The 26,444-nt window shown below is 43.2% G+C and overlaps 1 protein-coding gene across 1 annotated transcript; it reads right to left on the reverse strand.

The window, feature by feature from the left end:
- Positions 1–632: 632 nt before the first annotated feature.
- NFU1 (NFU1 iron-sulfur cluster scaffold) lies at positions 633–26,444 on the reverse strand. The gene is made up of 8 exons (XM_006119099.4): positions 26,293–26,444; positions 23,383–23,489; positions 19,849–19,984; positions 13,813–13,879; positions 12,057–12,171; positions 9,978–10,041; positions 2,833–3,007; positions 633–1,462 (listed from the first exon to the last, which is right to left on the reverse strand). The coding sequence occupies exons 1-8, from the start codon at positions 26,337–26,339 to the stop codon at positions 1,415–1,417; spliced, it is 759 nt and encodes a 252-aa protein (XP_006119161.1). The 5' UTR covers positions 26,340–26,444; the 3' UTR covers positions 633–1,414.

The following is a 26,444-nucleotide window of genomic DNA, read 5'->3' on the forward strand; positions in this document are numbered from 1 at the left end:
GCACGCTTACTTGGGGGACCATGGGGTATGCATTCACACCCTGGTGATCCACATTTACAAAAAAAAACATCCCCCAGAAATTCCTGCATACGAGCCTGGCAAGTAAGCACCTCTCTGTATCCCTAGTTTATCCAGGGTAAACAGTAGAATTTTTATTTCTATTACAGTAGCACCTAAAAGCCCCCAGTGTGCTAGGTGCTATACATGAGACAATTCCTGTCCTAATGAGCTTGCTATCTAAATAGACAAGACAGATAAATACAGGGAGAAAGTATTAGGCCAGCTTCAGAGGAAAAAAATTAGAGAGACATGAGTGAGTTGGCTAAGTTCACACAGAAAGTCTATGGCAGAGCTGGAACTGAGATTCAAATCTGTGGAGTCCCAGTTCAGTGCTTTAAGCACAAAGCAATTGGGATTTAATGTGTATTCATTAATCTTTACCTACAAGGCACCTTAATTCAGGCCAAATTCTGTCCTCTTCTGTATACTTACTATTTCTCTGACATCAGCACTGGTTACCCATCCATAGCACAGGCAGACTTAAGCCCTTAGTGTGTAGGTGGGTTAATGTTGTCTAAGCTAATACAAATCCAGACCAAAAGAGACAAATGACAGACACATTGACAGACAAATGCAGAGGACATATATTTTATTTAATTCACAATAACACACCTATTTTGCATTTGAATAGTTAATTGTTTATAAAAGGTATTCAGGAAACTGACCTGAAATCAGGCCAAAAAAAGCTCAATTTTTGAGAAATCAGAAACTTTACAAGCCATTTTATACTTTGCTGCTGAAAACATGAGCATGGTGTTAGCCTGTACACAAGCCGGTCCTTAGAAGAGCAAATGTCTATCACAGTGGTACTGTTATAAATACATTAGCAAGATTAGACACTGTTTACTTCTAAGAGGAAGGAGAACAAAAAAAAATACAGGAGTTCCAAACTCCACATCCTGGCTATTATGTACAAGACGCTGTATTAGGACTCCAAATCAAAGTTCCAACAGCTTTTTGGTTAAAATAAATATTTATTCTTAAAATGCACACAGAGCATAAAGTCCATTGTTACCAAGTGCTGCTTTGTGCACTGTAGGTGAAATTCTCTGCTGATTTAATTAATGAGATTCAGGACCTGGTGAAGTTAAACCAAATGAGAATGTGGTCCATAACTTATACCCGTATACTCACATTGCCTTACTTGATACTCGGTTGTGATTAGGCTGTAAGTAGGTGTGTGTTTATAATTACTGAAAAGGCAGCGTACGATCTTTAAATGGGGGGACATTATAAAAGATGAATTTTTTTTCCAAGCACAGAATGGCATATTTTGTTGTTCCTCAGGACACGTTTAAATTACACACATCCTCTGGGAAACTTTGCTATTTAGATTTACACAGACGCTGCTAGCTCATGTAGAGTTTGCTTCTTTCTCCACTCCATCATCATCATCAACAACCTAAAACGAAAACCCAAATTTTGTTTAAATAATCATTTTCAATTTTGCTTCTCTAGGATTACACAAGACCTCAAGAAAGGCCCAGGCTCATAAATATAAATGACATTTGTTATTCAGACACAGTAAATGACATTGAACCTGATCTTAAGGAGTACTTAATTCCCAGAGGAATCAATGGAGCAGCAATTGTTCAGCTCCCTGGTATGATGATGGTCACATGAAAGAGGGCTCACTTAAATCAAAAAGACGTGAGATTTGATGGAAATAAGAAGACTGTGTAATGCTAACACTAACACATACCGGATGTTTAATTAGAGTATGTATCTGAATTTGTAATTTTGCGGACACAAGCGTATCTTAGTATTAGATAGTATTATCTTAGCAGCAGAGAGGGGCGGTAGGAGCCTCCGTCCATGGGGAGCCGAGCTCCCCGCTGACAGAGGCTGCTCCAGGATCCCACAGAGCAGCCTCAGTCCGAGGTGAGGTCCCAAACCCATGCAGGTTACAGCTTCTAAGCAGAGGCATTTCAAAATATCCAGTCCATATGGAAATAAAGGGTTTTTTTTCAATAAATTTTAAAAAACCCCAAGAAATCTAGAAACAATGTTCTAAGGCTCTCTGGTAACTCCCAATCCCATAGATGTTTCTGGGTTGAACACTGTAAATCCTTTTAGAGTGTCCCGTTATCCATTTACTTAATTCTGCAAGTCCAGTAATATGGCATTTTATGTACTTTTAAAAAACGGTATTTTTAAAAGGGATGTTAGCTATCTATTAATTGAATAATCATGTAACCGCATCAACATTTTGCAGTTACATTATTATTCAATAGTCCCTGCGGCCGGCAGCCAGTGTGCTCCCAGCCCCACTCTCAGGGAACCCCCTCTCCTCTCACACTACTGCCTCTGATACAGAAGCAGCAGCAGCCTCTGTCTGTGGGAGGTCTGAGTTCCCTGTGGACAGAGGCTGTACCAGAGGTGGCTCCTGCCAACCACTCCCCCCCAACTTCTATGTGTACCTGCTCCCATCTGCCCCTCTCACCCACCACGCTGCTTCTTCTTTATCAGAGGAGCAGCATGGACAGGACAGGTGCATCCACGGGATCCGATGCTCATGGGGAGCCATCTCCCCATGGGCACCAGCTCCTGCCTCCCTATTCATTCAAGGGGGCGGGGGGGGGAAGAGAGATAAGCATAGTCGATAGGATTAACTGATAAGGCCAGGCTTATTGGTTAATCATGCAGTCAAATACATGTTAACATCCCCAATTTTTAATGGTATTTTAAATTACTTGCGCAGAATTCTTCATGCCTCCGAGGAGGAGGAAGAGTGTACCTAAAAATCAAAAAAATACCTTTATATTCACATACCTGTTCCACACCTTCTACTTCTGGAATATAGAACTGTAGCATGTTCTGTATCCCGTTCTTCAGCGTTATGATAGAACTGGGACAGCTAGTGCAAGAACCTTGCAACTTTAACTGTACAATCCCATCTTCAAAGCCTTTATATATGACATCACCCCCATCTTCCTGAACTGTTGGCCTGAGAAACAGAATAGGAAATATTACTCTGTAATTTCTGTTCTAAAAGTTTTTAAGATTTCATTTAATGTTCATGTGAGAGAGTTCCAGGAACAGAAGCCTTTTTTTTTTTTTTTTTTTTTTAACACAAACTGGTCCAACCCGGGCAGGGCATATGTCTCCTTAGAGTGCTCCAGGTTAATATGCCCCAACTCTGACTTTCTACTTTACCATTTATGTCAGAAAAAACATATGTTGCTCAGGGTGTGAAAAAACACTCCCGAGTGACATAAGTTCCACTGGCATAGATGGACGTGTGCACAGCACTATGCTGATGGGAGAGCTTCACCCTCTGGCATTGCTATTGCTGAGGCTGCGCACTGTTTAATTATACTGACACAAGAGCTCTCTCCTGTCAACACACAACAGCTACACTAGAGAGCTTACAGCGGCGCAGCTACAGCAGTAGAGTTGTGCTGCTGTACACTCTCTCATGCAGACACAGTCCAAGGCCCATTTACTCCTTGGCCAAAGAAGAAATGTGCCAACTTTGATGAGTTTTGTGACTGGGAGCTGAGGTTGGGGGTGTAATCGACTATTCGACCACCAAATAGCATATGCTGAATTCAGGGGTGGGCAAAGGGCCCTCCATGGGCCAGATTCAGGCCACCATGCCGGTGGATTCAGTCTGCAGCCATCTTGCTGCTCCCCCACCCTCAGGCCAATCAAGACTTGAGGGCAGGGGAACCCGCAAAGACTCCTAGCCCCTGCAAGAGCATGCAGCTGCTAGAGAGGCAGGCTGGCTGTTTTAACACAGTTGGCGTTTATCACTAGCTGCTGTGCGCCTTTGGGAGGGGGAGCTTTGTGGGACTGTTCCAGCCCTGCCAGGGGCACACAGCAGCTAGACACACACTGGCTGTTTTAAAACAGCCGGCATGTCTCTCTAACCACCATGCTCTCTTCTGGGGGCAAGTAGACCTCACATGCTGCCCCACCCGCAGGCCCTGATTGGCCTGGGGACAGGAGGAGCACACAAGGTCTCTTTCTGCAGAGCACCTAGTGGAAGTGGCCAGCTGTTTAAAAACTGGTGTTTCGGGGGGGGGGGGGGGGGGGGGGAAGGAGCCTGGGCCGATCAGGGTGGTGGTAAAGCACAAGAAGTCTCCTAGTCCTGAAATTTCTGAAGTGGTCCCCTTTTCAAAAATTATTGCTCACCCCAGACTTCTCGGGTAGTTGAGTCCCTACTCGACTAATTGCTTTCCCCTCTCCCCTTGCTGCCTCTATCAGAGGCAACAAGACTGGAAGTTGGCTTAAAAGCCCGTTCCCTCCAGCACTGTCTCCGGGAGGGAGGGCAGGGGAGGCAGAGGAGCAGCAGGGGCTGGGTATGAGCCAGGAATTAGCTGTCCTGGCTCACGCCCTGTCCCAGATGCTGCGCTTCTCTTTTTTAAAGGGAGTATGAGCCAGGTGGCTCTTACTACATTTAAAAGGCAGATCTGCAGCAGGGCTAGCTCCCCAGGGCTAGTTATTGATTAATTGAGTAGTCAATGGAAATTCCACTGACTACTCGATTAGCTGATTAAATGCAATTTAACATCCCTGAGATCCTTCCCAACCCATGTCATGTAGACTAAGAGTCAAACATTTGATATCAACTATTGGCCACTCTCACCCTGAACTAGTAACACAGGTATAGGCTCTACAACTCTGTAGCCACTGAGTCTTATATAAAGTTGGAAAATTCCATCATCTGTTCTACTGTGGAAAAAAATTAACTGTAGATTTACGGAAAGACGAGAAAGAGTCAGTTTTATGTTCTGGACTGGTATTTTTGTTATTGGTAAGTTAATATGGAAATACAGGCTACAAGCTTGTACAACATTTGTCTGGATTTTTACAATAAAAAATAACTGAGTAAAATAACTGGACATCCTACAGTCATCTGAAGAAGTGGGCTGTGCACATGAAAGCTCGTGATACCATCTACATGTTTTGTTAGTCTATAAAGTGCTACCAGACTATTTGTTGTTTTTAAAGTTTATCCAGTATAGACTAACTCAGTCACCCCTTTGAAACATTTCTTTGTGTTACACAAGCTACCAAGACAACTAAGTTATAGTTAACACACATGATAAACAACCTTCACTTCCACCCCCATACCAACATCCTGAAACTTTGAAATAGGCATCGATGTTAAATGTCACCTGTTTACTCTCCTCTCTGTATTATATTAAGGCAGAATCCTTAGTAAACTGCAAAACTGGAGGATTTTCCTTTCTAAAAATGTCTTCGGTATATTAGAGCTTGTTGCAAACCGAATGCAGTAGAACAGGGAATCATTATGCTAGATTCTACATGGTGTTGAATGTTGTGTTTTGTATATTCTCCATGGAAGAAAACAACCAAGTATGATCTGGCTAGCTGATCTCACAGGATGAGGCGCCAGTGCCACTGACATTTCCCCAATCTAGTCTCGTCACAACTAACAAATGACCAACTTTATTACTGCATCCCCATGGCAACATTTTTCCAGATGCCAAGCTAAAAAACATCATGTTACTTGAACAGAAGCTCTTTATACCAATTCCAAGAACAACGCTTGAGAATTTCTCCCCTTCTGGAATAATTTAAGATTTAGTCAAATTTATGAACATCGGCATCAACAACTTACTCTAAACAAATCAGCTCAATTCCTGGAAGCCAGCAAACAAAAAGGATCTGATTAAAATTTATTCCTCCCTTATTTTAAATACAAGATTTTAACATGCTGCAACCCAATTCTAATCTTCCCTTCTTCCCTCCCATTGTGGCTGGCCAATGTCAGCTGACTCAGGCTTGTGGGACTCAGGCTATGGAACTGTAAAAATTGTGCTGCAGACATTCGGGCTTGGGCTGGAGCCAGAGGTCTCATGGTGCCTGAGCCCAAATGTCTACACCACAACTTGACAGCTCTGTAGCCCAAGCCTTGTAAGCCCGAGTCTGCTGACAAGGGTTAGCCACAGGTATTGAACTGCAGTGCAGACATACCTCTTCGGCTTTGGATTCCTTTGCTCACACTTTTGATGTTCTTCTGTGTAAACAATGAACACTCTGTATGTATCACTGGGCTTGTACAGAGCTCCTGGAAACTATTCAGTAATGATATTGACACAAGTAACAACAGGCTACTGTTGCTTTCTGGCCAACTGCATAAAAGGACAAACAATTTTAACAGAATTTCTGGTGCATATGAAAGAGACAACTGTGAATTTTAAGGCTAATGTACTGCAAAAGATTTAGACAACCACATAACCCATGACAGCAAAGACTACTTTAACGCTGCCTTTCAAATCACTACTACATGCCAGGGGGTCCCAAACTTTTTTTTTTTTTTTTTTTTTTTGCTGAGTCCCTCCCCCATGTCCTTGGGTGCACCTCACTTTTTCTAAGAAATGAGGGGAGGGGTGCCTGGTGTCACTGTTTCAAGGCAACTGCATCAGTGCTCTCCACACACAGTGCTGCCTCAAGTGCACTCACTCTAGGCTCCTGACACCTTAGCCTTCACTTCTCTTCAGCCGAGACCTGCATCTCACTACCTCCTGCCCAGGGGATTAAGGATGCACAGTTCCCTGCCTACACTGCAATATCCGCAGCGAACCAGGCTGCCCAAAGCCAGTGTCTGCATTGGCTGTCTCTCCAGTGGCTCTGAACAGTGTATTGCGCACAACTGCAAGAGTAAATATGTGAAAACATACACATTAACAAGCTTACCAGAGATCTTCCCCCAACTAAACCGTCAGGCTCTCAAACCCCACAACTTGTTTTTCCCTGTGTTTACAAGTTCGTAACAGTCTAGTTTCAGAACCAGAACTCAGGCTGGGTAGGTCAGCTGTTCAGACAGCTTAGGCATTTGATTTCCAGTGTCCATGAACTGGTATGACCCATTCCTCACGTGGTAGCTTCACAGGCTCACTCTCTGCATAACTTATTGTCCCCCAAAGTCTGTTCCCATCTAGCAAATTTTCAATAGTTCTTTGAACTCCAAAGACTCACGTCCCAGCTCTCTCCTGGAGATGTTATAAACCATCTCAGCCCACAATAATACCTACACTTTGCATTTAATACAACAGATCCCCAAAATGCTTAAATATCACTCAATATGGTCTTGGAAGCATATGCAGAAGACTGCCATGTGTGTCACAGCTGGAACTTGGGGGGCCTGTTGGGGAGGGGAAGCCTTCTGCTCCTTGCATCAATTAGGTGTTCTCGGCTGCCAGGACTTGGCTCTCTGCCCAGATCCATCATCCCCATGAAGGGAAAGCCGACCGGGCTGAGCTAAAGGGCCAGGATCAGGAGGGAAGCAAAAGGCTTCAACTCTAGAGTACTGACCGCCCTGCTGGATGCCGCCCACTCCTGAGCCAGGCACTTCAGCTTGCCGGATGCAGTTATCCATGCTCATTTTGCAGATACGGATGTGGATACACATTTTATAGCCACACAGGGCTCTACCCATTCACTTCCCCACAGCAGGCTCTGCCCATTAGGCAAGGGATGCAGGGCTGCACTGAAAGGCTGAGAATGAGGGGAGGCTCTGTGCAGCCTTCAGCCCCCCTCTGGCAGCGCTCTTGCCAGCCCTTCCCACCAGCTGGTGGATGCAACTGCAGCATTAGGGACATGAAGCCTGGTCAAAGGCAGCAAGACCTGCTGGGCAAAGGTCTGTGTGCTTCCCCCTACCAAACCAAGTTTCCTCCTGGCCCAACATCTGCTCCCTTGATACATTTTGGCTGTGGTACCCCACAGTTTGAAGACTCTCTATATATACACACACTACATCAATCCTTATAATTAAGTAAGATTTTCCTCCTCCTCTCTATATCCCTTCCTCTTCTTTGAGAGAGGAGTTTACTATCACTGTCTCAGCTCAAAGACATTCCTTACAATGTATGGTCTCGTCTACATTGGCCCCTTTTCCGAAAGGGGCATGTTAATTTCAGAGATCGTAATAGGGAAATCCGCAGGGGATTTAAATATCCCCCGCGGCATTTAAATAAAAATGTCCGCCGCTTTTTTCCGGCTTTTAGAAAAGCCGGAAAAGAGCGTCTACACTGGCCCCGATCCTCCGGAAAAAGCGCCCTTTTCCGGAGGATCTTATTCCTTATAACTTTGAAGTAGGAATAAGATCCTCCGGAAAAGGGCGCTTTTTCCGGAGGATCGGGGCCAGTGTAGACGCTCTTTTCCGGCTTTTCTAAAAGCCGGAAAAAAGCGGCGGACATTTTTATTTAAATGCCGCGGGGGATATTTAAATCCCCCGCGGATTTCCCTATTACGATCTCTGAAATTAACATGCCCCTTTCGGAAAAGGGGCCAGTGTAGACGTAGCCTATTTGTATAAGAGCTTTCAGAATGCAGTATTTTATAGAAATTATAAATAAGAGAGTCCCTGTTGGCACATTTTCTGGTACTGTGGCTTACAGGGCTAACTTACTTGCTTGCCTATATATAATTTCAATTATATGTTTATTATAAGTAATTGTGGTAGGTTTATACTGACAGTCTGGCTGTAACAAAAGGGACTTACAGGCCACATCCTCTATGCTGAGCTAAGGCAAAGCTAGCATGCACATGCCTAGGACCTTGCACTCAGATAGAAAAGTCAATGTGCATATATTTGGGACCATTCACCTAGATAAAGTGCTTCAGTGGCACAGGGGCTTCAAAAATACCCTCAAACTTAGGAGGTACCGCGTTACTTGGAAAACCCCAAAATAAGTGGTTAAGACCAGACTGAATAACTGAGTATGACAGAAACAACAAAAGTGATAGAAAACCACAAAAGGCCCATGGTAACAAACTGATGTATATGATAGTAAGTTGAGATCAATGATATACTGACTTATAGGAAAAAGACACTTCACCATTAGAGAGGTGAGGGACTACAAACAAGGAGAAAAGGAAGAATCCCCTATTGAATATTCATGAAACATAATGTCAGCGTTACATTATAAAAGCGGCATATCAGTCTAGGGGTGGAAGGAGGTGATGGTGTAAATCCTTGGGAGGTGCCAGAATGAGAGTCATGATGGGTTATGATGGAGAAGGTGAAGATGATGAGGAAGATGATGGTTAACACCTCAGGATGTTCTAAAAGGAATGGCGTGAGCATATGGTATGGAAATATAGATGTACATTTCCTATCTTATAGAGTTGGGGGGGTTGTGCTAAAGGTATTAATAAACTATATTTGTAAATACACAAGAGTTCCTATAATGCAAAAGCTGCAGTGGTGCACAATAATTAAATACTGGGCCTGGGCAAAGGACCTGCCATCCGTAAAGGCAGTAACTGGAAATTCATAAGTAATCTAAGATCAGGCAACAGTATGTAAAAGTGTTCGCTACTGGAATGTGTGATTGGTGGAAGAAGCCCTTGTTAGTAACAAGAGGAACTCTGATATACATTAGGTATTTCCCCACATCCACATTTCTATATTTTTGTCTGTTCACTTTGAGGCATAGTTAAAGAACTGTCATAAGGGAGTGACCCCTGTAAATGAAGCAGGTAGCGCCCTTGTGCCAGAGCAAATGCTCCCAAATTGGTCATTTAAAAAGGTGGTGCAGCATCTGGGGACTATAAAAGATCAGGGAGTCAGAGACCAGTCAGCAATTTCAGGACACTAGAGATCTCTGGGAAAAGCTGCAGAAAGCTTGGTCGTCTCTAGAAAGAGACTAGCACAGAGCCAGTGGATCTCTGCAGCATGGACCTCCTGGTAAATGAAGGCAAGGCCTCAGTCAGAACCCTTGCAAACCGGACGCTGTTCGGCACAAAGCTGGTTTCACTGGGAAACCTGGAGGCGTACTTCTCAATCAGAGACAACACCAAGCACAAATCTGGCCTGTCTGTGCAGAATCTGGCCACATGCTGCATATCTATTTTGTGTAAGCCTAAAAATATTTAGAATTGCATTACACAGAAATAATCCAACACGCACCTATTGTGTTACAATGCTTTAAAGTAGTTACCTTATTCTAGTATCCAGAAGTTCCTTAATCATTAATACGACTTCGTCATCATCTTCTGATGCAGCTTTGGGAGAAAAACATATGCAAATAAAATTGTTGATAGGCATTTACTAGGATTAATAATTCTGTGGTAAAATACTTGTAAAAACAATATTCTTTTTCCATGATTAAGTAGGTCTGACTACCAAAGGATGATTCTGAGAGCTAAATTCACAGGTAAATCTAAGATCATATAATTTACAGCACGTTAGATTTTTAGATAATCCTTGATTCTCTCTCTCACACACACATACAAGACTAACCACAGCTCTTCTCAAAGCATGCAGAAGACCTCTGACAGATCAAGTGAGAGGAGTAACAAGAAAAGCAACTAACAGGATGGAATACAGATAGGTGGGCTATCACAGGCTACCATGTATTTCAACCTAATCCACCCTCTGGTTCCTCAGCATATAAATTTCTACAACGCAGATTTCCTCAACATCTATGTGTCGTTATTGAACTGGGTTCAAAATCCGTATAGAATCAGCCATGAATCAAAGGGCAGGAATGCGGGGAGAGGAGAAATAGAGGATCCTTAGGGTTTAGGTACAAAATTCTCCTCCTGTCCGGAGTTTATTATAAATATAAAAATTTGTCTCCAAACTGCTCTCAATTGTGAAATTTATTAAACTATCAAGACCTGTATTAGTTGCTGACTACTGTTTCAGTGACCTTCATTAAAGCATTCTTACTTGTATGTAAAAGACAAATGGCTACTGTATCCAGCTATTAAGCTGAAAAAGTAATTACAAATATGTTTGTTTTACCTTTGGAAGCATCTTTTCAGTGGAATTGAAACCTATCAACCTCAAAATTCCTTAAATTATTTAACAGGAGTCATTACTTTCAAAGTGGCATGCCTGGCAGTTCTCTGGATAACTGCAAGAACAGTTGACAGCAACAGATGGGCTATTAGGACCCCTCAACACAGGCAGAGTTTCCCTCCATCTTAGTTTAGCAACTCTTCTGTGCATTTCTGTTGTAACAGTATTGCAATTTTACAATTAGACCATTAATACAGCTATAACACTTTACAAAGGAGATCAGTAATCTTTATAGTGAGCTTGTAAAAAGCAAATTCTACCACACACTTCAATATTTTTGTACACACAGAAGGCCAAGCAGATTTTTAAAAAAATGTTTCAAACCTAAAAAAGGCTAGAAGAGTCTTCACAATCATTTGCTGGTATAAAATCAGGATAGTATCACTGAAAGTTGTATGATTTTCCTGAAACAATGGTTTTCAACCTTTTTTCATTTGCAGCCACCTAAAAATGTCAAATGGAGGTACAGACCCCTTTGGAAACCTTATGCACAGTCTGCAGACCCCCAGGAGTGGGTGGCTCACAGACCGCTGTTCCAAAACCTCTTTTTAGAACTGCTATTCTAAAATATATGCTCTCAGAATTATTTGGGGGAAGTTCTGTATCTTGTGTTGTACAGCTCAGACTAGATGTTCACAACGGTCCCATTTGGCCTTGGAATCAATGAATCCATAAAATTTGGCCTCAGCATTGTCCGAGCTGAAATTCTGGTCCCACATTCATGGTCAGACAATGGCTTATTAGTTTAACTGGACCTTATGCAGACTGCTGAATCTTACGTTAATTTTAGCCTCTTATACTGCTTCATGTATTCTCTTCTCACATACTTTCTGTGGGGCAAATTCATTTCCTCTGGACATATGAAAATAAGATAAGAACGGTCATAATGGGTCAGACCAAAGATCCATCTAGCACAGTATCTTGTCCTCTGACAGCAGCCACTGCCAGGTGCTGCAGGTCCCCCCTACTGGATCCTCCCCCGTCACCCATTCCCAGCTTCTGACAAACAGTAGCCATTGACGGACCTGTCCTCCGTGAATAGTCCTGGTTTTTACAACATCCTCTGACAAAGAGCTCCACACATGTGTTGCATGAAGAAATACTTCCTTTTATTTGTTTTAAACCTGCTACCTATGATGTACCAAACATATCAACCTAAGAAAGGAGCAAGATCGCACACAGGGGTAAGCAATTTTTCAAGTCTTCTATTTACCTGTGTCTGTACGAGGTGCTTCTTCAGTAATTACAGGTAAACCAGAGGCAAAGAAATCCATTATGGTTGCATAAATATCTGGTTTCAATAAGTTCCAATCCAAATCTTCACCCACCTATAAAAAAATTAAGAAAACCAAATATATTATTTCTGCCTCATTCTGATGATGAATCTTCTTACACGTGATCCTGTCCCCATCTTAAAGGCACCTTGCTGGGCATTTAGACTTGAAATTTAAATTTTATTAATCAGTTTTACCAAATCCAATATGAAATAGAAAAGTTTTCATAGGTTTTATTGTTTGGATTTAAACATTTGTCTACAATATGCGCAAGCCAACCCACTGTATAAAATAAATATTAGCACATACAAACAACTTAATATGGAAAGAAATTAAAATCATAGAAAATATTTCTACCAACAAACTATTTTTGAAGCCTGTTTAAGTTTTGCTTATGTGTTGTATTACTGACATCCCATCTGCTGTCCACTACATGGCATAGTGACTCTTCAGTACTTATGCAGCTATGTATTTATTACACAATACCGCCTGGATTGGGTGAACCCCACATGAACAAGCTTTGCCCCTGGAACAAAAGGAGGGACTCTGAGGCAATATGTTATGCACCTGCTTGTGTATCTCTGTCCTTTGGTGGACAGACTTTCACCTGTGAGTGCTTGTGATTTTGCTGCCTTCTATTATCTAGCTTAAAGAATATGAACCCTAATGCTGCTGAATACTTAATGAAATTTCTCTTTTAGCTCAAGTACTAAAGGACTATTTCTGGAGCAGATGGTTCCAAGTTCTATTCACAATGCTTTGTGCATACTACATCAGAGCACAGTGATGCCTTTATGGTCATCCATTTGGATTCTGAAGATCTATTCCTGTCTCAGCCATTAGCTTAGTATATATGGCTCCAGACAATTTAACCTAAGTATGTCAGAGTAAACGTATGTATCTATAAAATGTGAGGCTTCTTTTATTCAGATTTAGAGAAAAAGGACCACAGAAGGGCAAAATGTTATACAGATTTAACCTCTCTCGTCCAGAATTCTCGGGTCCGGAAACATCAAGGGTCCAGAATGATTTTAGCGAACCAGATGTCCACTTTTCATGGGTATGGCCAAGTTTCCTGCAGTCTCATAAAATGTGTTTACAGCCACCAGTCCTGGCTCTCAGTGTTCTGTGCTGGTATTTAGCTCTAATTTACCCCTAAATGTTCTCTAACAGCCCAGTAAGCAGAGAAAGTATTGGTAATGCTGCTAGGCAATACTGACCTCCCATAGTCCAGAAAATTCTCTGGTTTGGAACTGGTCCAGTCCCGAGGGTGCCAGACTACAGAAGTTAAATCTGTACTTAAAAATTATTTGGCTGACATCTAGCATTTTGATTAGAAATTAAAAAGTGCTGAACACATACAACAATTTATGTCAAGGGAAGCCATGATATTTGGCAGTAGCTCTGAAAATCAGATTCAAAAGATTATATTCTCACAAGCTGTAACTAGCATATAGGGCGCCTTAACAGGTTTATGGTAATTGTATTTCACTTTGTACAGTGATTATGCGGAAGAACTAAATTAACCCCCTGGAGTGAATATTTTGTGGCCATTCTAAGGAAAGAGAAGATTTCCACTGTAAGTTATGTAAACGAGGGACAGATCTGCAAGGAGGTCCCTTCCCTTCATCTCTCCCTGCACACTGGACAAGTCTCAGTTCACACGTGGAGCATCAGAATCTCTCTTCCGCTTACCTTTGTGACTGTGATGAAGTCTGGCCCAAAGAAGACACTTTTAACGCCTTCGATCCTGAACAACTGTCTGCAAAGGAAAGTTACCCATAAGTCTTCAGTCACAAACAATACTAAATTGAAAGTTTCTATCAATCATGTTTTCCTCTGTTTCTTGCTTTCCCACAAGAAAACATTTCTAGAGGCTAGTAATCACTTAAGAAAATAAAACCATTACAGGAGATTGGAAAACAATTCTTCTACAGTTTAAGTGCTTCTGTTCTTCATCAATGGCCACAACATTCTGTAGCTTGGCATAAGCAGAAAACACCATAACAAATACTGAACATAACAGCAAAAAGTAATATATTGTAAATATGAAAGAGTCAATGCTCATGCCCCTAGTTCTCTTTGGAAGCCAAGAGTGTATTCTTTACCCAGAAAACTACTGGATCAGCCTCCAGGATTACTGACACATATACCCCGACATTCTTGGCAGGCAAATATGGAAGCACAGGGACTCTTCTTTAGAATATTAGATTAGGCTGCTGAAAACTTTTAAATATAATCAATCTTACTAAAAGCAGTTCTGAATTTTGTTCCCTCCACAGAGATTCCCCCAAAATGAACTGAACTTGGACACTTGTTGGGGGGGGGGAGGAGGAATTAACTAAGGTCCACAACTTCAGCTATGTGAATAGCATAGCTGGAGTCAACGCACCTGAATTTGAATTTCTGCAGCGTCTCCGCTGCAGGGGGTCAACGGGAGAAACTCTTCCATAGACTTCCCTTACTCCTCATAACCTGGTGGAATACCGGAGTTGACGGGAGCACAATCAGTGGTTGATTTAGCAGGGCCTTACTAGACCCTCAAAATCAACCCCCTTGGAGATGATCTCTGTAGCATCAATCTCCCATTAAAGTGGAGACAAGGCCTTGCCATCCAATGAAATAATTTTTCAGTGCGAAGTAGCCCACAATGTTTCACCAGGGTAATACAATTGGAAGGATTCTTCAAATACTTATTCATTGTTATGGTATATAAGTGACTCAGTAGTGACACTGGTGAATTTGAAATTTTAGTTACTCACAAAGTATGAGGGCCAGACTTTATCCAAAGCCTGTTTCACTTAATTTTGCTATCTTCAATTGCTTAGTGCAATTAAAAATTATTAAAATTTTAAAATTAAATATGAAGAGAGATCTAAACTTGATTATTTCATTCTTCACCATCTCGGTGTACAGCATTTAAACAATTATCACACAAATTCAGACCAACACTCTAAAACTTTATAACCAGACAGGAAACAATAAAGCATTTTGATTACAAACTATTTTTAACAATAAAATAAGAGAATTAGAATTTTAAAGGCTCTCTCAATAAATGCTCAGTTTTATTTCTGTGGCCACAGGTATCAGTGTTTTCAAATCTATACAACCTTAATACCCAGAGACCACAGCTTAAATGACTGTCACCCATAGGGATGCAATAAAAAATAGCTAGAACAGCCAGAAATTAAAGCTGGTATTTTCAAACAAAACACTGTAGGTAATCCTAATCCTGAAATATTTTCTATAGTCCAAATAGCTAAAAAATAGACTCTCATGAAACTGTGTATACACTGAAAAGGTTTGGCAACAGAAGTGCTGATGACATTTCATGGCTACACTACTAGCACCTTGTCTACAAGATTCAGCAAAGCAATGTGGGGAAGCATCCACAGTGCAGTGTTGTGAGAAGGCAGAGCTGATGTTTGAGCTTCTTGGGATTCCTTCATAGTTCTCTGAGGTCTCCGTGCTGAGGGAAGTCAAAGCAGCACAGGAATCTCGCTAGTCCTCCCCTGAAGTAGCAGTCTGCCTGCCGCTGTGTTCCTAGTCCAGGGCAGAACAGGAGCATTCCAAAGATTTGCTCTGTTTGATCTCCAAAGGGAACAGCTCACTCAGCTGTCAAGACTTCCTGGAGCTTTGAAAGGGGAGAGCCACATGCCTACAGGGCAGCAGAGATCACAAAACACTGAGCACAGCCATCAGGGCAGGCATTGTGGGATACTGGCGGAAGCCAGTTCTCTCAACAAAACAAAGTCCACACTCGCTCTTTGTCGACAATAAAGGGAGGGGAAAAGACAAGAGCGTCTAGCAAGGCTGGAAGTTTTCTGTCACCAAAACTGGGTGTTTTGTGTTTTTCCCAACAAAAGTCAATTTGCAATGTAAACGCTCTCACTATTTTGTCTCCAATAGGCAGCTTTTGGTGACAAAATGTGCCAGTGTAGACAAGGCCAGCGGGAAACTATAGAACTCAAGATGCACAAATCAGATACTCTACCCAGTGGTTATACATGGCAAAGGATGTTTAGAGGAAAATTGCCTACACGCATAAATGATTTTTAAATGTTAAAAATGTAGCACTGTGTGTATTGTGTGTTTTTATAAATATCACCACAACCTAATTTGCTTGATGGAGTAATGGTCCCAAAATTTTACTTTAGAAAATGTCTTGGGGTTGCACATGTACTTCAGATTATCTAAGGCTAACGCAGATGATATTTCTTTGGAAGATTTGTATTCTTATGCCATAGCAAATGGGCATCTCAATTACAAAGCCTGAAAACTATGGATTTTAATGGTAGCAAAAATAAACACTAACTGTGCCATTAGGCAAGGCAGTATTGAATGCACTACATGCAAGTATTCCTTGTACTTCCCAAACAGGTACTCTTCTTGGTCTTTTATACAAATTTGTTTTCAGAGATTGTGCAACAAAATTATTTTCCTCCAGTTATCTGTATTCTGCAATCTAATATAATTTGGTGTCTACAAATTATAGTGGTGGTATTTCAGCACTCTTAATGGGATCTTGGATTGTAAAGAATCTCTACCATATCATAGAATCATAGAACTGGAAGAGACCTCAGAAGGTCATCAAGTCCAGCCCCCTGCTCTAGGCAGGACCAATTCCAACTAAATCAACCCGGCCAGGGCTTTGTCAAGCCAAGATAAATACCTCTAGGGATGGAGACTCCACTACTTCCCTAGGTAACCCATTCCAGTGCTTCACCACCCTCCTAGTGAAATAGTTTTTCCTAATATCCAACCTGGACCTCTCCCACCACAACTTGAGACCATTGCTCCTTGTTCTGCCATCTGTCACTACTGAGAACAGCCTCTCTCCAGCCTCTTTGGAACCTCCCTTCAGGAAGTTGAAGGCTGCTATCAAATCCCCCCTCACTCTTCGCTTCTGCAGACTAAACAGACCCAAGTTCCTCAGCCTCTCCTCATAAGTCATATGCTCCAGCCCCCTAATAATTTTGGTTGCCCTCCGCTGGACCCTCTCCAATGCATCCACATCCTTTTTGTAGTGGGGGGGCCCAGAACTGAACACAATACTCCAGATGTGGCCTCACCAAAGCTGAATAAAGGAGAATAATGACATCTCTGGATCTGCTGGCAATGCTCCTCTTAATGCAACCTAATATGCCATTAGCCTTTTTGGCTACAAGGGCCCACTGTTGACTCATATCCAGCTTCTCATCCACTGTAACCCCCAGGTCCTTTTCTGCAGAACTACTACTTAACCGGTTGGTCCCCAGCTTGTAACTGTGCTTGGGATTCTTCCGTCCCAAGTGCAGGACTCTACACTTGTCCTTGTTGAACCTCATCAGATTTCTTGTGGCCCAATCCTCCAATTTGTCTAAGTCATTCTGGACCCTATCTCTGTCCTTAAGTGTATGCATGGACATATTTTTAACATAACATGTGCTGTTCTATACATGTGGACATTTGTATTAGAGTAAAGAGGTTCATTTGAAAGTTCTTGTTTGGTTGGTTACAAATCAATTATAGCATTTTGGAGAGATTATAGCAATACATTGGATAAGGCTACATTTCCCAGAGAGAGGATCGCATTAGGCTGCAAATTAAACTCTGATCTTAGGAAGGTGCATTATAGCATTACCACATCTCACCCTCTTACTGAAGCCTTTCCACCCACATTCATAGCAGCTGTAAGGAACATTATCTCCAGAGGTTGCTATTGATGCAGTGGCAGGTTCCAAAGGCAATGCTCACACTCCCTAATCCCAGAAAGCAAGTTGGCAACAGTTCTCCAATGCATCTCAGCAGCAGGCAACGCACTCCCAAGGTTCTATCCCATCTCAACCCCCACTTTCAGACAGCCCTTTGATGCTGTTCTGTCCCTTTTTAACCCAATGAAAATACAGCAAAGTGTCAGATTGAGAAATAAACTGTAGTGATGATCCATAGTTGAAGTGGACTAAAATGTATTAGTTCAAATAGTTTCACTATATTTATATATTTATATATATATTTTTACCTCCCCGCCTTTCTATTTAAAATATTCAAGGTGGCTTACAAAAAAACCCCCAAATATACATAAAAATTTAAAATGAGACCCCAGAGGGACATAACCAGCTAAAAACATATAGAGAGGTGGAACACACACATACAGACTCAAACATTAATAAAAGCACAACTAAAAAGGGTGGCTTTAGCCTGACGCCGAAACAACGCTAGCGTTGGCGCCATGCGAATATCCCGAGGAAGAGAATTCCACAGCCTGGGAGCAAAAGCTGAGAACTCCCTGTTCCGCGTAGATGTTAATCTTATCTCCACAAGTGGGGGAACATGAAGCAAAGCCTCCCCAGCTGACCTCAATCTCCAGGCAGGTTCATATGGGAGAAGACGGTCCTTCAGATACCCCGGACCCAACTCATTTAAGGCTTTACAGGTCATAACTAGAACCTTAAATTGTGCCCAGAAACATACCGGAAGCCAGTGCAGCTACCAAAGCACTGGCATAATGTGCTCCATATAACTAGTGTTAGTTAAAACTCGAACAGCCGCATTCTGGACCATCTGAAGTTTCCGAAGACTCTTTAGAGGCAGCCCCACATAAAGTGCATTACAGCAATCCAGTCGGGATGTAACAAGAGCATGGATCACTGTGGCCAAGTCATGCTTGTTCAGTAAGGGTCACAACTGGTAGATCAAACAAAGTTGCCCAATGGCACTCCTGGCCACCGAAGAAATCTGATTTTCAAATGTTAAAAAAGAGTCCAGGAGGACTCCCACACTGCGTACCTGTTCTTTCAGGGGGAGAGTAACCCCATCTAGAACAGGTTCCATGCCACATTCACGAACAGATGGCCTCCTGATCCACAGGATCTCAGTCTTATCTGGGTTCAACTTCAGCTTATTTGACTTCATCCAAACCATTACTGCCTCCAGACACCAATTTAGATCAGTCACTGCCACACCTGGTTCTAATGACACAGGGAAACAGAGTTGGGTGTCATCTGCATATTGATGGCACCATCCTCCAAAACTCCTTATGACCTCTCCCAGCGGCTTCATGTAGATATTAAACAGTATAGGGGACAAGATGGAATATATACATTCTAGATCATGTCATCTACAGCATTGAGCACTTTTTCAAAAGATTATACATGAGTAAGATGAGAAAAAGGGGTTGTTTACAAACTTAAGTAATTTTAATTTTTGCATTGTACTGTTTATGAACACCCATGTTTTAAGTGAAGAAAAATCCCAATGGCTTCAAAGCTAAGGTTAACAGTGTCAGAGTCGTACTTGCCAAAATTACAAAACTATTTCAGTTTCACATGCAATGTTTATGGACACTTTCTTAGCTTGCCTGTCTCAATACACAGGGAGACGGCGTGACTTTAATGTAACTACTAGCGTAAGACTATTCACATGAGTAAAGTTTTCTAGGATCTGGCACACAATGATATATTTCCTTTTCAGAAATAATGATTTCTATCACAGTTTGATTCAGAACAATTAAATAGATTACCAGGAACTTAGTTATTACACTGACATGCACAGTATAAATAACTTGAGAAATTACTTTGGCCATCTCTAGGTACTCAATCTACTTTATGAGAAAAAGAAGCATCCACAATGGAAATGCAATTAATCCATTCTAACATTCAACTGCATTTAATATGACATCTTGTATATACATTTGTTTTAGTAACTAACACGTGCAGTCCCTTGAACAAAGTATGTAATACTTTAACACACCTCGCTAACGGTGAGCAAAATGCTGCAGCTGGTGTGGAGAAATCCATGGTTCTTGATTCTAGCACTTGTCTTCCTGGAATAAACTTCAAACTATTCGGATTTGGAGTATCCTGAGTCTGAATAAACATGCATCTTACTGAAAAGAGAAAGATAGAAAGAAAGAATATTCAAAAGAGTAGTGGCTCAAATAAGGAACAATAGAGATTCGGTTTATTTAGCCAGGCAAAATTGTTTGCACAACACAAATGTATTAAAAAACATAATTCAGTTAATTCCATTAAAATACCCATATTGACATGAAGATCAAAAAAACAGTCACTAAATTTGGGATACAGATGAAAAGGTCAATGAAATGCTGCCACAGCTAATTCTAAACTCAGTTTTATTCTCTAAGCAACTTGCTACTCACATTCTCTGTGTCAGTCTGAATGGAGTCAATATTGCCCCCCATCCTCTTTCAGAGGCTCTCTTAACATCCCCATGAAGATTTGTGCCTCATCTCTATTCTATTCAGGTTGTTATTCCATGCTCACCACTTTGGTATCTGAGCATTCTGTGGGGTCACCACTCCAGCATCATCACCCTCCTTGTGATCTTGGGGGGAAGTTTTTGATAACCAGTGTCTGTAGAGGCGAAGGGTTCTTTTTCTTTTCAGCTCTTTGCAGACCCCCCATCTTCTGCACTCAATGCCAGAGTGGGGAACAGCCCTGACAGAAGCAGAAAGGCACTCCCCACATTTCCCTTGTACACCAGAGCCTGGGAGGCCCAGCTAGTAAATTCTGTGTGGACCAGGTCTAGGCAAAAGGGGGGCCCTGTTTAAAGGAACAACAAAATAATGGAAGCTTTCACTTCCTAAAAAGCAATTTTGATCACGACACCTAGTATTAGATGACAAATCAAACTATAAATTGCCAAATTTCCACTGCAGGTATCTGTCCTGGCAACAACGTATCTGATTTTAACCCACACTATCACCACCCATGAAAATTCTTAAGTTTTCAGAGAAAGAATAAAAGAATTAAAATCGGGATGCTCTGTACTATCATGCTAGAAATAGTCCTGAGATAGCAACTAAAATACATCCTGGCTGTGTCTAGACTGGCATGATTTTGCACAAATACTTTTACCGGAAAAGTTTTTCCGTAAAAAGTATTTGCGCAAGAGAGCGTCTATACTGGCATGGATGCTTTTGCGCAAAAGCCATCTTTTGCGCAAAAGCATCTGTGCCAGTGTAGACGCTCTCTTGCGCAAGAAAGCTCCGATGGCCATTTTAGCCATCGGGCTTTCTTGCGCAAGAAATTAACTTGGCTGTCTACATTGGCCCTCTTGCACAAGAATACTTGCACAAGAGGGCTTATCCCTGAGCGGGAGCGTCGGAGTATTTGTGCAAGAACCATTGATTTTGTACAGTACAAAGTCAGTGTTCTTGTGCAAATACTCGCGGCCAGTGTAGACAGGCAGCAAAATCTTGCCAGTTTAGAAGCAGCCCCTCTGATTTATCTCACAACTCCACCCACAAGAGGTGGGAACATTGCCCTGATTAGAATGGCAAAGGAAGCTACCTCAAATGTGACTCTATAGTGAAGTGTTTTTCAGACAAACTAATGTAAGAGGCTATAGGGGGTAACCAAATTAGTCTGTACAGTATAAACTTAAAAAACAACAAAGAGTCTGGTAGCACTTTAAAGACTAACATGTAGATGGTATCATTAGCTTTCATGGGCACCGCACACTTCTTCAGATAACAGGAGTTGGGCTGTGCCCACGAAAGCTCATGATACCACCTACATGTTTTGTTAATCTATAAAGTGCTACCAGACTATTTGTTGTCTTTTAAGTTTATTAATATAAGTTAACTAGGGGGCAGCGCCCCCTGCTCACTATGCTCACCAACCCCCATCTCGAGGGGTAGGCAGCCCCGGCTCTGCCCCCAGCCACTGAGGAGGGCCAGGCTGAGGCGTGGTAACCCTGGCCTGCCCCAGCTCTCCCCTCTCCGGCTGCCAATAGGGGGGCAAACCTAGTCTGGTCCAGCTCCCTCCCTCTGGTCACTGGGGGAGAAGAGGGAGGCTGGGCCGGACTGAGGCCATGGTTGGCTCAGCTCTCTCCCACCCGTCACCAGCGGGGGGGGGGGGAGGGGAAGGGTGTTGGGCTGCACCGAGGCTGGCCCAGCTCCCTCCCTCCCTCTGGCTGCTGGGCATGAGGGGCTTGGGCTGGACTGAGGCTGCTGCTGGCCCAGCTCTCCCCCATCTGGCTGCCAGACAGAAGCTGGCCTGGATATCTCCCTCCAGCCGCTGGGAGAGGGGTGGGTGGAGGGGGTTGACCAAGTTTCCACCCTCCACCTGCACCCCCCACGGACAGCGGGCCACTCCAGCTGCCCTCCTGACCTGAGCCTTGCCACCAGCCCCCTCCTCCAACTTTTTTAGCCCCCCCCCTTACAGAGGGCCTATCTGCCAGTCCCCTGCCCCCTTGGAATTTTCCTCCTCTTCCCCGCCCCCCCAGAAGCCCAGCAGCAGCTGCAGATTATCTTCAGTGCTGTTCCTTGGGAGCCAAGAGTTGCTGATTAATAAACTTAAAGAGTTAAGTCTCAGCTTGACAAAGCCCTGGCTGGGTTGATTTAGTTGGGATTGGTCCTGCATAGGGCAGGGAGCTGGACTTGATGACCTTCTGAGATCTCTTCCAGCTCTATGGTTCTATGATCCCTGCTGAGTTAGCAGCTGGGAGGAGGCAGGGCGGCTGAGGGGGAAGGGGCTGTGGGACGCAGAGTGACGTGATGACCTCACTCTTGTCCTGCAGGAAAAACTTTTTTAAATAATATAGATAGATTTTTAGTTGAATACTAAAAGCTGAAAAATAGAAATTTCAGTCCATTTTAATTCTACAGTGCCTGAATACAGTATTAGGCAAATTAAAAGAGTATTGGCCTAACTAACGGACAGACAGGACAACAGATCACTTCCAAGTCTCAAATCTCCTCAACACCTACAATAAATCGTATAGCTCAGAATTTTAAAAAAACTTCAAAATTTCTCCCTGAAGATGGCCAGGGACCTATAGAAGGATATATTCAGAAGCAGACTGCAAAAATCACAGACTCTAAAAAGTAAAGGCCCTAACTCCACTCTTGAAAGACTATATCTTGGTATGGTCAGCAGTTCCAGTCTTTTGAATAGGTCAGCAGGAGCTCTCAGTGAAATTATATTAAGAAGGCCTTAAGATATCAAAGCACAAATATAGTGCTTTATTTAATCAAAGCTCTTTACAAACATTGGCAATGAGATGAAATATCTCCATTATTATACACATAAGGTAACTGAGGCACAGTGTTTTGTTGCCTTATCCAATGTCATATAGCACCTAACATCTGGAATACATTTAAAATCTGACTGCATGACTTAACTACCTCTCCATTAATAAAATACCACGCAGAATACAGCATACATTTGAGGTTTCTTCTCAAAGAAGAGTTTCTTCTTTCACCATCTTCTTGAGGCAAATATCATGAGAGCTGTACTTTATGACAAACATTACATTTACCTGTATTACTTATTACTGTGGATGGAAGAAACGGCTTCCTTTGTGTGAAATGGCAGAGAGGCTGTTTAGTTGTCAAGTTAAAGTCTTTTAATGTCATGCAAGAGAACCTAAAGAAAGACACAGATTTTACCAACATCATCTCAATTGAAAATTTCACACATTTAATATCGCTAGATTTCACCTTAAGGAGGAGATCAGGTAACACAGACTGTCAGCCACAGTCTTATTTTCCCCTCCTCTCAACTAGATGTTGGGGGAAAAGGGAAAATGGGGTTTCAATTCCTGCTCCCTAGATTTCTAAGTGGCCAAGTGATCATCACACAGCAAACATTTTGATTTAAAATTCACCAGTGGCGAGTGGTGGACTGCTGTGGAGAAAGGACAGCAGCTTCACTGGCTACATGTACTAATTCAAGAAGCAAGGTACCAATAGAGATATTCATATCCAGTCCCTGGAGATAAGCTATAACAAAAAATTCTTGTCTTTGCTGGTCAGGTAAACTACACCAACCATCTGTTGAGACGCACAGATCTTAAGTGAAGAAAATGGTGAAGAATATACTGGAAAGGACAAACCTGAAGAGATGGAAAGCTGAATTAAACTGATTTTCAAACTGTTGAATTGCATATCTGCACATCTGATTACCATTGTTATGTGTGTCCTTGTTTTTTTACCCATACAACTGTTCATTTTTATATGCAAATTCCTATTTTGTGCACTGCCACTATAATCACATGCACAAACTTGGCATAAAAATTAGGGATGAAAGCGACCAGTCAAGTAGTCGATTACCCGATAAACCTAGGTTTATCAGGTAGTTGAGTCGACCACTCACATTCCCCCCTCCACTTGCTGCCTGTATCAGAGGCAGCAAGCGAGGAAAAACAGGAGATGGTATTGGGGGGAACTGGCTTAAAAGCTGTTTCCACCTAGCACTGTCTCCATTGTGCTGCCAGTCATTCCCCCACCGCCCACGTGCTGCTGCCAGGCAGGGGGATTGGGGAGGCTACAATGAAGCAGGCTCACTGTGAGCAGAGGCTGCTCTACAGTCTATGAAGCAGCCTCTGTTGCCTCTGTTCGTGGTGAGGTTCCAGTGGGGTGTCTGTGTTTGCAGCCAGCTCCTAGTACATTTAAACTGCAGGGGGTAGCTCCTGGACCTGGCGCAAGGTGGGACAGAGTGCCTTCCCTTATGACTAATCATGGATTGTAGTTGATACAAATTGTATTTACTACATGAATCATCTGCATCTTAATATCCTTAATGAAAATATCCATAATTTGAAAATCTAAGCTAAGACTTCTAACTTCCAATGATCTGCAATGTCATACTTATCTATATTGATAGTCATGTTTATTGTTACTAATAAACACGTTCAATAATGACAGCAAAAATATTTTAAGATCTAATCTATATTTCTTTATACAGCTTAGTCTTTGCTTCACTCCCTACTGGTTTAGACAATGAAAATAATGAAATTAGTCCCACATTTATAGTCAATTTTGCTTTCAGAATCTTAACAGTCGTTGCAGACATTTGAATACAAAATGTAAGCAATTGGGAGAAATGTGAGTGTAACAGTCCTTTTAAAACTTTTCTTATTGCAGAAATGTAGAAGTTGCTGCCTATTCAGATTTTCTGGGATAGTTCACTTGGGAACGTATAAACCCAGTGCTTAGTGCAGCAGCCCACAGTTCATTCTCATTAGGTGTCTCACTCAAACAGAGCACTATACATCACAGCTACGTTTTCACTGCAGGCTTTTTGCGCACGAACTATTTTGTGCAGGAGTTTCTGCCCAAAAATTCTTGCGCAAGAGCGCATTCACAGTGCCATGTGCTTTAGTGCAAGAGCGTCCATGGCAGTGCGGATGCTCTCTTGCACAAGAAAGCTCTGATGGCCAGTTTATTCATAGGGGTTTCTTGAGCAAAAAAAAAACCCTGTTGCCCATCCACACTGCCTTCTTGAGCAATTGCTCTTGCACAAGAGAGTTTATTCTTCATGGGGAGAGGAATAACACTTGCACAAGAAGCCCTATTTTCTGATGCTTTACTGTAAATTTACTTGTGCAAGAACACGCACACAGAACATATGTTCTTGTGCAAAAAGCCTGCAGTGTAGACATAGCCCAAGGTCGGAAGCATAAGGTGACCTGTTGCATCCCTTTCCCCATACAATGGGGAAGAGCATGAATGATGAGGGAATCCCAGATGTCTTTAAGGTACTTTAGGATTTAATATTAAGGGTGGGTGGCAACCGCCCCCAGTTTTAGCAATGCTCATGGCTCACAAGCACAAAGTCGGGTGAGTAGACAACTACATCCAGCTGCTTATGGTTTCACCTTCCTCCCCGATGCATCCTTCCTCTCTGCCTGTGCTGGAGGAACTGACAAGAGAACCGAGCCCCATGTCCCTCCCCCACCCAGCAGACAAGGGCACCTCGCCTCGCACCGCAGGGTCCCGGCCCCCCAGGCTCCTCAGCACCAGGAGGTACAAAGAACAAAGCGCCTCGTGGCAGGCGGGGCAGCTCGCAGGAATTTGCTTGTGAGGCCAGAGGAGCCCTTGGGGCGAGCGAGTCTCCCGCCTTCGCGCTGCACGGGGGGGGGGGGGTTAACTGCCAACCCCCCCCGGGGGAGAGCGGGGTCAGCCCCCACCCGGCCTGGGGGGTTAATCCCTGACGCCCCCCGTGCCCAGCCTGCGGGGGAGGGGACGTTAACCCCGCCCCCTGCGCGACCTGGGGAGGGGGAGTGAGGGGAGTTAATCTGCCCCCCCGTGCCCGCGGGGGGGGGAGGGAGAAGGGGACTTAACCACCTGCCCCCCCGTACCCCCCCCCCCCCCGGGAAGAGGAGCTCGCCGCCCCGCAGGGCGGGGCTTCGCTGAGGCGAGCGCGCGCCTGGGCCGGGGTCACCTACCGGCCGCTCAGCCCCGCCGCCGCTCGCAGCCAGCGGCCCGCCGCCATCTTGGATGCCCCGCAGCGACTGAGGCTGAGAACCCCCCCCCCCCCCCAGTCGCGGGGCTGCCTGCGCAGGCGCCTGGTTTGGGAAGGAGGCGCAGGCGCTGGGGC

Source organism: Pelodiscus sinensis, chromosome 28, assembly GCF_049634645.1.
Source record: "Pelodiscus sinensis isolate JC-2024 chromosome 28, ASM4963464v1, whole genome shotgun sequence".
Taxonomy (NCBI): domain Eukaryota; kingdom Metazoa; phylum Chordata; order Testudines; family Trionychidae; genus Pelodiscus; species Pelodiscus sinensis.

Bases quoted from the DNA above. Each gene is read 5' to 3' on its own strand.
- NFU1 (XM_006119099.4), bottom strand. From the start codon at position 26,339: ATGGCGGCGGGCCGCTGGCTGCGAGCGGCGGCGGGGCTGAGCGGCCG. The intron at 23,490-26,292 runs GTAGGTGACCCC...GTCTTTCTTTAG, and splicing joins GCGGCGGGGCTGAGCGGCCG to GTTCTCTTGCATGACATTAA. The intron at 3,008-9,977 runs GTAACTACTTTA...TCTGTTTCTCAG, and splicing joins CTTCTGGATACTAGAATAAG to GCCAACAGTTCAGGAAGATG.